The sequence below is a fragment of the Hylobates moloch genome, unplaced genomic scaffold, assembly GCF_009828535.3.
Source record: "Hylobates moloch isolate HMO894 unplaced genomic scaffold, HMol_V3 SCAFFOLD_9, whole genome shotgun sequence".
NCBI lineage: Eukaryota > Metazoa > Chordata > Mammalia > Primates > Hylobatidae > Hylobates > Hylobates moloch.
The window spans coordinates 74,249,923-74,264,840 of NW_026652284.1; the positions used below are offsets into that span (position 1 = coordinate 74,249,923).

Here is a 14,918-nt window from a genome sequence, read left to right on the forward strand (position 1 = left end):
GTTAAAGACGGTTAATGACACAGAAGCATTTCTGTTAATACTAAGGGAAAAGGCTGTTCTTTTATTTATTTTTCCTGAGTCCTCACTTTTTTCTTCTCTGTCAAATGTTTGAAATTCAGTGAAATACCAAAGGAGTCAAGGATGAAGGCGACACAGGATGGAATCAGAAAAAACAAACATAAATGGAATCCAGGCAGCTCTATGGGAGACAACTGATATATCTCCTTGATAAAGAAAAAATGTACAGAATATTTAATGAGTCTGTCTTGCCCCAAAAGGGAAAAACACAAGTAGCTAAGCCATTTGCAGAGGAAAAATGTCATGGGAAAATGAAAAATATCTCTAATGTCTATAGCACATGAAATATCTAAGGCGGGTGCAGTGGTTCATGCCTGTATTGGGAGACCAAGGCAGGCAGATCACTTGAGGTCAGGAGTTCAAGACCAGCCTGGCCAAATGGCGAAACCCCGTCTCTACTAAAACTACAAAAATTAGCTGGGCATGGTGGCAGGTGCCTGTAAGCCCAGTTACTTAGGAAGCTGAGGCAGGAGAATCCCTTGAACCCAGGAGGCAGAGGTTGCAGTGAGCCGGGATCGTACCACTGTACTCCAGCCTGGGCCACAGAGCAAGACTCCATCTCAAAAAAGAAATATTTAGTAAATATTAAAGGACAAGAGGGAATATCTGTTTAAAAAATTATAATGCACGTTAGATGAAAAGTAATAGGATGAGACGGTTGTTGCTGAAACGGCACTTGCTATTAAATTCAAGCATTCCTTTTCAAATTCAGCTTCTCAGAGGTTTGACTTCAGATGCTTGAGCACTTTCAACATTATCTTTACCTTTATCCTTCTTTATGCGGATAAACACAACTGCTAAAATTATACCTAAAAGAAAAAACCCAGGGTCAAATTAATGGGATCTTTTAAAATGTACTGTCACATTCAGTTATAAAGTAGTATTGTGGTAGGAAAACAATGACTCAACTTCATTTTTGTATGTGGCTCAACAAAGTTTCACTGTCCTAGTGAATAAGGGACTCTAGTCATTGGCTTTCTTCGAGAAATGAGCTTATCTTATCCTGTTGTATGTATGTATCAAGTCCCAAATCACAGCTGACTTGGTGGCTGTCACTGGATCTCGCCATAAGAATATAGGACCTAATGTCCCACACTATGGAGTGTATAAGCACCTGACAAAGTTCCTGAACTTTATATATACTTAATATTGATTTTATTCTTCCCCTTTCCTAGAGAAAACAATCCAATTAGCATAACCAGAAAGTTGTTCTCTGACCTGCTCACCTCCCTGAAGCTGATTTTCATCGTGTCCATACCAACTATCGCATTTCCCTGGGCGCCTTCCTCTTGGATCCTGCCTACGTTGTTGTGGGACCCTGGGTAGACTACTTAACCTTCTTGGTTTCTCCCACCTGATACGTCAAAATTACACTGTGCAGCTCAGCACTGATTGTGTACTGTCAGAGTTCACTATGAAGAATGGAGTTGTTTTAAGGAAATTAACCTGCTTGTAAGTTTATAGGAGGAATCATGGCAGAAAAGACTGGATGTTCAAAAACTTATAATTCCAACCCTATCTTGAAAAGAATAAGGGCATGAAACTGTAAAGTCCTATTACTTCTATTTCTAGATGTTCCCAAACTCAAGCAGTCTTTAACCTGTGGTAAGATTATGGAATTAAATTGATATGTTAAGAAAATTGCTATCTGATTTGTAAATTCAAAAACCCTTTCAAGGTGGGAGGGCAAATAGAATAAGAAAAGGCACAGAGGCAGAAGGGACCTATGTAAGTGAGTGGGACCTCAAAAAGCTAGCTCAATTATCATGAAAAGTGTGCAGTAGATAGTGGTTCTCAGAGAGGAATGATGATCACCATGCACACGTTAGGATGGGCAGTGGCCATGACATGAAGGCCCTCTCATGCCATAGGGAGTCCGGACTGAAGAGTATAAAGAAGTGAGACCCCCTTTAGATGCATGAATCAGAGTCCAGTGTGACACACTGGATCATGGGAGAAAAGATCAGATGCTGAGAGGACAATCAATAATACTTAGAATAATACTAGTCCTTCTTTTAAAAGAAAAAGGATATGAAACCATAAACCCCTTCACTCAGGTACACATGAAATAATGAAGTATCTATTTCTAATGTTTAACTTGTGGTGGGGACAACAGTTGAAAGGGCAATTACTATATAGGTTGAGTATCCCTAATCTGAAAATCTCAAATCTGAAACTTTTGGGGTACCAACTTGATGCCACAAACAGAAAATTCTACACCTGACCTCATGTGACAGGTTGCAGGCAAAACTTTGTTTCATACACAATATTATTTAAAATATTGTATGAAATACCTTCAGACTATGTGCATAAAATGTTTATGAATCATGTGAATTTTGTGTTGAGACTTGGGTCCCATCCTCAAGATATCTCATCCTGTATTTGCAAAGGTTCAAAAATCGGGAAAAAAATCCAAAATCTGAAACACTTCTGCTCTCAAGCATTTTGGGTAAGGAAACACTTGGAATGGGCACTGAGTTGTTTGCAAAAAAAGAAAAAGATAGCTAGATTTAGGGGACTCTACTGTCTAGCCAAGCCAGGGGCTATGGCAGAGGCTGTGGTCATGACGCAATGGGTTATTCTGGGTAATAAAGAATCAGGGTTCTATGCGTAGGGAAATCCTTCACATATGCACTGGGAAATTCTGCACTATACATTTCAGGTATCTCAGCATCGTGACTGGAAGGCTAACTTCTGCCTGTAACAACAATGGCAGGTGAGACCATAAACTCGGGTGTAGGATCTGTGTGTGTCACTGTTTCCCCCATATCAAGCACAGTCCCTGACACATGGCACAGCTACTGCATTTCTTCCCTCTTTATCACAAAAGCTTTGTAACTAGGCATAATATATAACAATTGATGACCGTAAAGCCCCTTATATTTCTAAACTAATAAGGCAATAGAGACAGCGGGTGGTACTAAAGCTGTAACTCCAACCAAGAAAGTCTGATGTAATTTGCTGGTGATCTACCTTCTGGGCTATTGCCTGGGTTGCCATTTGAGCAGCCACCAGACCAGTCCAGGAAGACAGGCCCTGAGATGAGCTCACATTTCTGAGGCCCAGGATAAGACTCTTTGAGTTAAGAAATTACACTCACCGATCACCAGAAGGGTGGTCAGAAGTATACCAACTGCCATGCCCACAGTGGGTATCCCAGTCTGGTGACCTGCTGGCCGGAAACAACTTCCTTCCACACAACTGCAGAACATAACTGAAAAGCAGGACAGTATTTGGTAGGATAAATTCTCAAGTGAATAGTTGCAGAATCCCATATCAAAGACAAGAATCTCCTCAAACGGCCCATGGTGACAGGTACTAGCCTGAGTTGCCTATAGCAGAATATCTACCTGGTAAAGAAACAATGCCTTCCAAGGGTGGCCGACCCCCATCATTGATGCGGATCAAGACGACATACTCCCTCTCCTCAAAGTCTGTGTGCCTGGTAGACAGTTGGGCATGAGTACCTGCCAGGACAGGAAAAAAAAAAAGTACAACTTCAGAATAAAGCTCATTTTGTATCACATACTAAGGTTGACTGGAACATGGCTGGACATGAGTTAAACTGCCCAAAGTATCATCCATATCATTCCACATATATCTTCCCATAAGGTAAGAAAGGGCTAAAGCATCCTTTAAGTTCTTAATTCATGATTTCTCTGTAGAAATTTATACTAAATACAGTCAATTATCATTTGTAGCACTTATGCTCTATAAAGTTGCCCCAAACACTGAATTAATGAATGCTGAACCATTGCTCCTAGAGGAAAGACAGGGTTAGTTTCCTGTGAGCTTCTAGTCATATTTTCCCTAACTGATCAATATATAACCTTGATTTTTTGTGTGTTTCTGTTTAAACATACCTTATTTAACATATATTGTTCATTCTAACATTTAACTCACATCTAACAGCCCTAGAACTTCCTGAACAAAGCTTATCAAACACACATACTTAGGTTGGTGGAAAATAACTGCAGTTTTGGACATTACGTTTGTGTCCCAAACCATAATTTTTCTCTGTAAGGCACACATCACAGCCTTCCTGTGCTTAGGAACTCTAGATAGCACTTCAGCACTATAGTTCAAAGCCATTTTTTTCTTATCATGGGTCATCTTTTAGCTTTGACCTTGTGTGGTTTTTTTTTTTTTTTGAATACTTTAAGTTCTAGGGTACATGTGCACAATGTGCAGGTTTGATACATAGGTATACATGTGTCATGTTGATTTGCTGTACTCATCAACTCGTCATTTACATTAGGTATTTCTCCTAATGCTATCCTCCCCCAGCCCCCGACCCCCTGACAGGCTCTGGTGTGTGATGTTCCCCGCCCTGTGACCAGTGTTCTCATTGTTCAATTCCCACCTATGAGTGAGAACATGCAGTGTTTGGTTTTCTGTCCTTGTGATAGTTTACTGAGAATGATGGTTTCCAGCTTCATCCCTGTCCCTGCAGAGGACATTAACTCATCCTTTTTATGGCTGCATAATATTCCATCGTGTATATGTGCCACATTTTCTTAATCCAGTCTATCATTGATGGACATTTGGGTTGGTTCCAAGTCTTTGCTATTGTGAATAGTGCCACAATAAACATATGTGTGCATGTGTCTTTATAGTAGCATGGTTTATAATCCATTGGGTATATGCCCCGTAATGGAATTGCTGGGTCAAATGGTCTTTCAGGTTCTGTATCCTTGAGGAATCACCACACTGTCTTCCACAATGGTTGAACTAGTTTACAGTCCCACCAACAGTGTAAAAGTGTTCCTATTTCTCCACATCCTCTCCTGCAACTGTTGGTTTCCTGACTTTTTAATGATCACCATTCTAACTGGTGTGAGATGCTATCTCATTGTGGTTTTGATTTGCATTTCTCTGATGACCATCTTGCATTTCTCTGATGACCAGTGATGATCATGTTGATGTGTTTGTTGGCTGCATAAATGTCTTTTGAGAAGTGTCTGTTCATATCCTTTGCCCACTTTTTGATGGGGTTGTTTTTTTCTTGTAAATTTGTTTGAGTTCTTTGTAGATTCTGGATATTAGCCCTTTGTCAGATGGGTAGATTGCAAAAATTTTCTCCCATTCTGTAGGTTGCCTGTTCACCCTGATGGTAGTTTCTTTTGCTGTGCAGAAGCTCTTTAGTTTAATTAGATCCCATTTGTCAAATTTGACTTTTGTTGACATTGCTTTTGGTGTTTTAGTCATGAAGTCCTTGCCCATGCCTGTGTTCTGAATGGTATTGCCTAGGTTTTCTTCTAGGGATTTTATGGTTTTAGGTCTAACATTTAAGTCTTTACTTCATCTTGAGTTAATTTTTGTATAAAGTATAAGGAAGGGATCCAGTTTCAGCTTTCTACATATGCCTAGCCAATTTTCCCAGCACCATTTATTAAATAGGGAATCCTTTCCCCATTGCTTGTTTTTGTCAGGTTTGTCAAAGATCAGATGGTTTTAGATGTGTGGTGTTATTTCTGAGGCCTCCGTTCTGTTCCATTGGTCTATATATCTGTTTTGATACCAGTACCATGCTGTTTTGGTTACTGTAGCCTTGTAGTATAGTTTGAAGTCAGGTAGTGTGATGCCTCCAGCATAGTTCTTTTTGCTTAGGATGGTCTTGGCAATGTGGGCTCTTTTTTGGTTCCATATGAACTTTACAGTAGTTTTTTCTAATTCTATGAAGAAAGTCATTGGTAGCTTGAAGGGGATGGCATTGAATCTATAAATTACCTTGGGCAGTATGGCCATTTTCACGATATTGATTCTTCCTATCCATGAGCATGGAATGTTCTTCCATTTGTTTGTGTCCTCCTTTATTTCATTGAGCAGTGGTTTGTAGTTCTCCTTGAAGAGGTCCTTCACATCCCTTGTAAGCTGGATTCCTAGGTATTTTATTCTCTTGGTAGCAATTGTGAATAGGACTTCACTCATGTTTTGGCTCTCTTTCTGTTATTGGTGTATAGGAATGCTTTTGATTTTTGCACATTGATTTTGTATCCTGAGACTTTGCTGAAGTTGCTTATCAGCTTAAGGAGATTTTGGGCTGAGACAATGGGGTTTTCTAAATATACAATCATGTCATCTGCAAACAGGGACAATTTGACTTCCTCTTTTCCTAATTGAATACCCTTTATTTCTTTCTCTTGCCTAATTGCCCTGGCCAGAACTTCCAACACTATGGTGAATAGGAGTGGTGAGAGAGGGCATCCCTGTCTTCTGCCAGTTTTCAAAGAGAATACTTGCAGTTTTTGCCCATTCAGTATGATATTGGCTGTGGGTTTATCATAAATACCTCTTATTTTGAGATATGTTCCATCAATACCTAGTTTATTGAAAGTTTTTAGCCTGAAGGGCTGAATTTTGTCAAAGGCCTTTTCTGCATCTATTGAGATAATCATGTGATTTTTGTCATTGGCTCTGTTTATGTGATGGATTATGTTTATTGATTTGCATATGTTGAACCAGCCTTGCATCCCAGGGATGAAGCCCACTTGATTGTGTTGGATAAGCCTTTTGATGTGCTGCTGGATTCAGTTTGCCAGTATTTTATTGAAGATTTTCACATCGATGTTCATCAAAGATATTGGTCTAAAATTCTCTGTTTTTGTTGTGTCTCTGCCAGGCTTTGGTATCAGGATGATGCTGGCCTCATAAAATGAGTTAAGGAGGATTCCCTCTTTTTCTATTGATTGAAATAGTTTCAGAAGGAATGATACCAGCTCTTCTTGTACCTCTGGTAGAATTCAGCTGTGAATCCATCTGATCCTGGACTATTTTTGTTGGTAGGCTATTAATTATTGCCTCAATTTCAGAGCCTGTTCTTGGTCTATTCGGAGATTCAACTTCTTCCTGGTTCAGTCTTGGGAGGGTGTATGTATCTAGGAATTTATCCATTTCTTCTAGATTTTCTAGTTCATTTGTGTAGAGGTGTTTATAGTATTCTCTGATTGTAGTTTGTATTCCTGTGGGATCAGTGGTGATATCCCCTTTATCAGTTTTTATTGTGTCTATTTGATTCTTCTCTCTTTTCTTATTAGTCTTGCTGGTGGTCTATAAATTTTGTTGATCTTTTCAAAAAACCAGCTCCTGGATTCATTGTTTTTTTGAAGGATTTTTTGTGTCTCTATCTCCTTCAGTTCTCTTCTGATCTTAGTTATTTCTTGCCTTCTGCTAGCTTTTGAATGTGTTTGCTCTTTCTTCTCTAGTTCTTTTAATTGTGATGTTACGGTGTCGATTTCAGATCTTTCCTGCTTTCTCTTGTGGGCATTTAGTGCTATAAATTTCCCTCTACACACTGCTTTAAATGTGTCCCAGAGATTCTGGTACGTTGTGTGTTTGTTCTCATTGGTTTCAAAGAACGTCTTTATTTATGCCTTCATTTCGTTATTTATCCAATAGTCATTCAGGAGCAGGTTGTTCAGTTTCCATGTAGTTGTGCAGTTTTGAGTGAGTTTTTGTCCTGAGTTCTAATTTGATTGCACTGTGGTCTGAGAGACAGTTTGTTAAATTTCTATTCTTTTACATTTGCTGATGAGTGCTTTACTTCCAATTATGTGGTCAATTTTGGAATAAGTGCTATGTGGCGCTGAGAAGAATGTATATTCTCTTGATTTGGGGTGGCAAGTTCTGTAGATGTCTATTAGGTATGATTGTTGCAGAGCTGAATTCAAGTCCTGGATATCCTTGTTAACCTTCTGTCTCATTGATCTGTCTAATATTGACAGTGGGGTGTTAAAGTCTCCCATTATTATTGTGTGGGAGTCCAAGTCTTTGTAGGTGTCTAAGGACTTGCTTTATGAATCTGGATACTCCTGTATTGGGTGCATGTATATTTAGGATAGTTAGCTCTTCTTGTTGAATTGATCCCTTTACCATTACGTAATGGCCTTGTCTCTTTTTATCTTTGTTGATTTAAAATCTCTTTTATCAGAGACTTGGATTGTGACCCCTGCTTTTTTTGCTTTCCATTTGCTTGGTAGGTCTTCCTCCATTCTTTTATTTTGAGCCTATGTGTTTCTCTGCACGTGAGATGGGTCTCCCAACAGCACACTGATGGGTCTTGACTCTATCCAATTTGCCAGTTTGTGTCTTTTAATTGGGGCATTTAGCCCATTTACACTGAAGGTTAATATTGTTATGTATGAATTTGGTCCTGTCATTATGATGTTAGCTGGTTATTTTGCCCGTTAATTGATATAGTTTCTTCCTAGCATCCATGGTCTTTACAATTTGGCATGTTTTTGCAGTGGCTGGTACTGGTTGTTCCTTCCCATGTTTAGTGCTTCCTTCAAGAGCTCTTTTTTTTTTTTTTTTCTTTTTTTTGAGACGGAGTCTTGCTCTGTTGCCCAGGCTGGAGTGCAGTGGCGCAATCTTGGCTCACTGCAAGCTCCGCCTCCCGGGTTCACGCCATTCTCCTGCCTCAGCCTCTCTGAGTAGCTAGGACTACAGGCGCCCGCCACCAAAAAAAAATATTTTTTTTGTATTTTTAGTAGAGACGGGGTTCACTGTGGTCTCGATCTCCTGACCTTGTGATCCACCCGCCTCGGCCTCCCAAAGTGCTGGGATTACAAGCGTGAGCCACCGTGCCCGGCCCCTTCAAGAGCTCTTGTAAGGCAGGCCTGGTGGTGACAAAATCTCTCAGCATTTGCTTGTCTGGAAAGGATTTTATTTCTCACTCATGAAGCTTAGTTTGGCTGGATATGAAATTCTGGGTTGAAAATTATTTTCTTTAAGAATGTTGAATATTGGCCCCCACTCTTTTCTGGCTTGTGGAGTTTCTGCCGAGAGATCCACTGTTAGTCTGATGGGCTTCCCTTTGTGGGTAACCCGACCTTTCTCTCTGGCTGCCCTTAACATTTTTTCCTTCATTTCAACCTTGGTGAATCTGACAATTATGTGTCTTGGGGTTGCTCTTCTTGAGGAGTATCTTTGTGGCGTTCTCTGTATTTCCTGAATTGAATGTTGGCCTGCCTTGCTAGATTGGGGGAGTTTTCCTGGATAATATCCTGAGGAGTGTTTTCCAACTTGGTTCCATTGTCCCCGTCACTTTCAGGTACACCAATCAAATATAGATTTGGTCTTTTCGCATAGTCCCATATTTCTTGGAGGCTTTGTTTGTTTCTTTTTACTCTTTTCTTCTTGTTTTATTTCATTAATTTGATCTTCAATCACCGATACACTTTCTTCCACTTGATTGAATCAGCTACTGAAGCTTGTGCATGCATCACGAAGTTCTCCTGCCATGGTTTTCAGCTCCATCAGGTCATTTAAGTTCTTCTCTACACTATTTATTCTAGTTAGCCATTCATCTAACCTTTTTTCCAGGTCTTTAGCTTCCTTGTGTTGGGTTCAAATGTGCTCCATTAGCTCAGAGAAGTTTGTTATTACCTACCTTCTGAAGCCTACTTCTGTCAACTCATCAAAGTCATTCTCCATCCAGCTTTGTTCTGTTGCTGGTGAGGAGTTGCAATCCTTTGGAAGAGAAGAGGCATTCTGGTTTTTAGAATTTTCAGCTTTTCTGCTCTGGTTTCTCCCTATCTTTTTGGTTTTATCTACCTTTGGTCTTTGATGTTGGTGACCTACAGTCGGGGTTTTGGTGCAGATGTCCTTTTTGCTGATGTTGATGCTATTCCTTTCTGTTTGTTAGTTTTCCTTCTAACAGGTCTCTCAGCTGCAGGTCTGTTGGAGGTCCACTCCAGACCCTCTTTGCCTGGGTATCACAAGCAGAGGCTACAGAACAGCAAATATTGCAGAACAGCAAATATTGCTCCCTGATCCTTCCTCTGGGAGCTTCATCCCAGAGTGGTACCCACCTATATGAAGTATCAGCCGGCCTCTACTGGGAGGTGTCTCCCAGTTAGGCTACATGGGAGTCAGGGACCCACTTGAGGCAGTCTGTCTGTTCTCAGAGCTGAAACGCCATGCTGGGAGAACCACTGCTCTCTTCAGAGCTGTCAGACAGGGATGTTTAAGTCTGCAGAAGTTATCTGCTACCTTTTGTTCGGCTATGCCCTGTCCATAGAAATGGAGTCTATAGAGGCAGTAGGCCTTGTTGAGCTGTGGTGGCCTCTGCCCCATTTGAGCTTCCCAGCCACTTTACCTACTGAAGCCTCAGCAGTGGTGGATGTCCCTCTCCTAGCCAGGCTGCCACCTTGCAATTTGATCTCGGACTGCTGTGCTAGCAGTGAGCAAGGCTCTGTGGGCATGGGACCTGCCGAGCCAGGCACGGGAGAGAACCTCCTTGTCTGCCGGTTGCTAAGACCTTGGAAAAAGTGCAGTATTTGGGCAGGAGTGTCCTGTTTTACCAGGTACAGTCTGTCATGGCTTCCCTTGGCTAGGAAAGGGAAATCCCCCCACCTTTGTGCTTCCTGGGTGAGGCGATGCCCCACCCAGTTCAGAGCCATTTTAAACAATGAAATCACCAATGAAAAGCACAGAAACGTGAAAAACAAGGCACTACATAAACTGCAAAAAGAAAAAAAAAAACCTAACAGTATGAGAGCTGGGAATATGTGTGTCCAGTAACTCAAATTTTTCACCACTCTGCCAGTGTCCATGAAAGCAAAAGCGAAAGCTCCTGTAAGTACTGACTTTTGGGTTACAAATTTTATCATGTAGATTACTTTATAAACAGAATCTGCAAATAATGGGAATCAACTGTATATGTCAGAAGATTGGAGAGTACCTGGGACTGAGCATCTGTAGACCTGATTCTGGGTTTCAAATCTGCTGCTTGTTAGCTATATAATTGGGTAAATCATAACATTTATAGGCCCCAACATCCCTCTGAGTCCAGAAATAAGGGTATGCATGATATTATACCTGGTTTTCAGGGTATTTACCACCTTTTTTAAAATAGAAAATTGAGAGTACAAAAACACTAAACTTCAAATTTCTAAAACAAAATTTGATTTTGCTATAATTCACACTTATGCCCTCCCCATTCATATCTGCCAAGACATTTTCCCAAATTTGGGAAGACTTAAATATGCATATTTAAAAACTATTACGGCCCACCTAGATAAGATATAGTAACAGGGACCAGATTTACCGTTCCACCAAAAACAACTAAAAGAACAAAAAATTTGTGAAACCATGGTTTTAAAGATTTATATATTAGGCAATGGACAGTGATTTCTAAAAGAAGGAAAGCAAATGAGGTAAATTTTATAATTGCCTCAGCTTACCACCCAAAGCAAATATCCAGGTATCCGTTGCAGGGAGCAGGAGCTCAGACAGAGCCCAGTGATGTCCCTGAGTTGAGGTGATAGAGCACAGGAGTAAGGGGAAGTCAAGGAAACTTGAGTTTACAGAGCAGAGTCCCAGAGAGAGCTGCAAAGAGAATGCGCACTAAAGAGATTTATAGAGGGGTCTCTTAAGGCTTTAGCTGAGTACTGATCAGTGTATGTATATGAAGGAACTACTCAAGGCTGGGGAAAGAACCACCTAAAAAGATTAGAGAACACAGCGCTCACAAAGAGCCAGGAATCATTCCTGGTCCCTAGAGCTGAAAATCTCATAATTCATGTGCTACCAGGTAGAATCTTCACCTCACAAGTTTGAAAACATTAGCCCTAGAATAAATGCTGCCCTGGCCCTACCTAAGAAAACTTAAAAGCAACACGTGAAAGCATCAAACTTTTTCCAAATAATCTAACTGTATTTCATAATAAAGTTCATGAATATTTATGGGAATACAAAATATTCAGCATCTAAATGTCTGGCACTTAATAAAAAATTGCCAGACATTCAATAAAAGAGAAAAATATGACCTATGAGAGAAAAGATCAATTGAAGCCTACCCAGAAATTTTACATATTATATAAATAGTGGGAAAAGACATGAAAACAGTTATAATTATATTCTGTATGTTCAAGAAGCTACAAGACTGAGAAGTGTAGATAGATACAGAACATTTTAAAAACCCAAGTTAATTTATAGAAGAAAACTACAAAGTTTGATATAAAAATAGACTAGGTTGGATTAATGGCTATAATATAGCCATTGAATACAGCAGAAAAAAAACAGTAAACTTGAAGATATAGAAATAAAGCTATCCAAAAAGAAACAGAAAAAAAAAATAAGCTTTGAGACAACTTCGAGTGGCCTAATACATGTGTAATTGAATTCCTGAAAGCCAAGAAAGATAGTGGAGAGAAAAACATTTTTGATGAGACAATGGCTAATATTTTTTTCATGTTTGATGAAAACTCCAAATCCTCAGATCCAAGATGATCATCAAACTTCAGGAACAAGAAAAATGAATAAAACACTACCAAGGCAATATGAGCATCAAATTACTTAAAAGTAATAAGAGAATATCTTAAAAGCACCCAGAGGAAAAAGAATACAAACATTCAATGGAACAAGGAAGAACCATAGTGGGCAGGGCACCCCTGGTGGCTCACGCCTATAATCCCAGCACTTTGGGAGGCCGGGGCAGGCGGATTACTTGAAGCCGGGAGTTTGAGACCAGTCTGGTCAACATGGAAAAACCCTGTCTCTACTAAAAATACAAAAAGTAGCTGGGCATCATGATGTGCACCTGTAATCCCAGCTACTAGGGATACTGAGGTACGAGAATCGCTTGAACCTGGGAGGCTGAGATTGTGCCACTGCACTCCAGCCTTGGTGACAGAATAAGACTCAGACTGTCTCAAAAAAAAAAAAAAAGGTGGTGAAATACTTTTGAAGTACTGAAAGAAAAAATGTCTAAATAAATTTAAAAGTATTCTAGTCATGTTTTCTGGTTATGATGTAATTAGAAGTTAGAAAGGTATAAAGTATAAGAAATATTCCCAGAATATTTGGAAACTAAATAACAAACTTCTAAATAACACACGATCACAAAAGAAATCTAAAGGGAAAACACAATGTATCAAATTTTGTGGGCCTGGCATGGTGGTTCACACCTGTAATCCCAGCATTTTGGGAGGCTGAGATGGGAGGCTCACTTGAACCCAGGAGTTTGATACAAGCCTGAGCAACGTAGCGTGACCCCCATCTCTACAAAAAATTTAAAAATAAAAAATCAGCCAAGTGTGGTGGCTCATACTTGTAGTCCCAGCTACTTGAGAGGCTGAAGCAGGAGGATCGTCTGAGCCCAGGAATTCAAGGCTGCAGCAAGCCATGATCACACCACTGCACTGCAGCCTGGGTGACTGAGGCCCTGTCTATTAAAAAAAAAAAAAATGCAGCTAATGTGACACCTAAGACAAATTTATAGCACTAAATGCCTGTTTAACAAAAAGATCTCAAATTAATGGCATCAGCTTCCACCTTAATGAAAACAGAACATGAACAAAAACACAATGTAGGAAGAATAAAGGAAATAATAAAGATCTGGCCAGTGAAATATGAAACAAAAACAGAAAAAAATCAATGAAACCAAAAGCTGGTTCTTTGAAAATATCAATAAAACTTCTAGCCAGATTATCAGGAAAAAAGATAATTAGCCAAAATCAGAATGAGGTGATATCACTACATATTCTACAGATATTAATAAAATATGAACTATATCAATAAATTAGATTAATGAAATAGATGAATTATTTGAAAGGTATGAGCTCAACCAAAAAGAAATATGTAAATTGAATTTTTCTATATCTGTAAAATAAAATTGAATTTGTAGTTAAAACTTATTTAAAAAAAAATACACCAGGCCCAGATAGCTTTACTGGCAAATTCTTTCAAACTTCAAGAAGAAATAATACCAATTTTATGCAAACTTGTTCAGATAATTGAAGATAAAGGGGTGGAATGCTTCCTCATTATACAAGGCAAAATACGTAGAGAGATCAACATCCCTCATGAATATAGATGCAAAAATTAAGTTTTAGCAAATCCAACAATACATAAACATGGTAATATTTCATCACTAAGTAGGCTTTATCCCAGGAATAAGGTGATTTTAGACCACTAAGTAGGTTTTATCCCAGGAATAAGGTGATTTTAGATTCAAAAGTTGATAATAATGCATCAGTTAATAGGCCCAAAAAATCAAATCAGCCACATAGTCAATACATGGAGAAAAAGCACCTGAAAAATTTAATATCCGTTTCCAATTTAGAAAAAAAAAAAACCCTCACAAATTAGAAATAAAAGGCAAAGTCCCAAATCTAATAAAGATTACCTACAAAAAAAAACCTACAGCTAACATCATACTTAATGGTGAAAGGCTAAATGCTTTCTTCCTAAGATCATGAACAAGTCAAGTATTTCCACTCTTACTACCTCTATTTGACATTTCACTGAAGGTTTCGGCCAGTAATAAACAAAAGGCATACAGACTGAAAAGGAAGAAGTCATTATTCACAGACAACATGATTGTCTATGTAGAAAATCTATGAAATCTAAATAAGGTCAACAAGCCTGTAGAATACAAATCAGTATACAGAAATCATTATATTCCTATATCTAGAAATATTTAGAAATTGAAATATTTAAAATAACAATATGAAATGCTTTGGGAAAATTTTGCAAGAACTATACACTGAAAACTAAAACACATTGCTAAATAAATGGAGACATATACCATGTTCATGAATTGGAAGACTTACTATATCAATTCTCCTCCAGATTCCCCAATAGATTCAACACAATCTCAACAGGATTATTTTGGTAGAAAGGAACGGGCTACATTCTAAAATTTATACAGAAATGAAAAAGACATAGAATGAAGGAATTTTGAAAAAGAACAAAGTCGGAAAAATTAATCTACCTGATTTCAAGCCTTATACAACTACAGCAATCAAGACAATGTGTTATTGGTATAAAAATAGAAACATATTGATGAAACAGAAAAATTCAGAAGTAGACTTATATATAGGTGGTCACTTGAT

The 14,918-nt window shown here is 38.9% G+C and overlaps 1 protein-coding gene across 2 annotated transcripts in view; it reads right to left on the reverse strand.

The window, feature by feature from the left end:
- Positions 1 to 786: 786 nt before the first annotated feature.
- CDH17 (cadherin 17) overlaps positions 787 to 14,918 on the reverse strand; it is a 76,399-nt gene continuing 62,267 nt past the window's right edge. For both annotated transcript variants that reach the window (XM_058444517.1, XM_058444518.1), the window contains 3 exons: positions 3,429 to 3,545; positions 3,179 to 3,292; positions 787 to 887 (listed from right to left, as the gene is read on the reverse strand). In XM_058444517.1, the coding sequence (XP_058300500.1) occupies positions 787 to 887; positions 3,179 to 3,292; positions 3,429 to 3,545 (332 nt within the window). The remainder of the gene's footprint in view (positions 888 to 3,178; positions 3,293 to 3,428; positions 3,546 to 14,918) is intronic.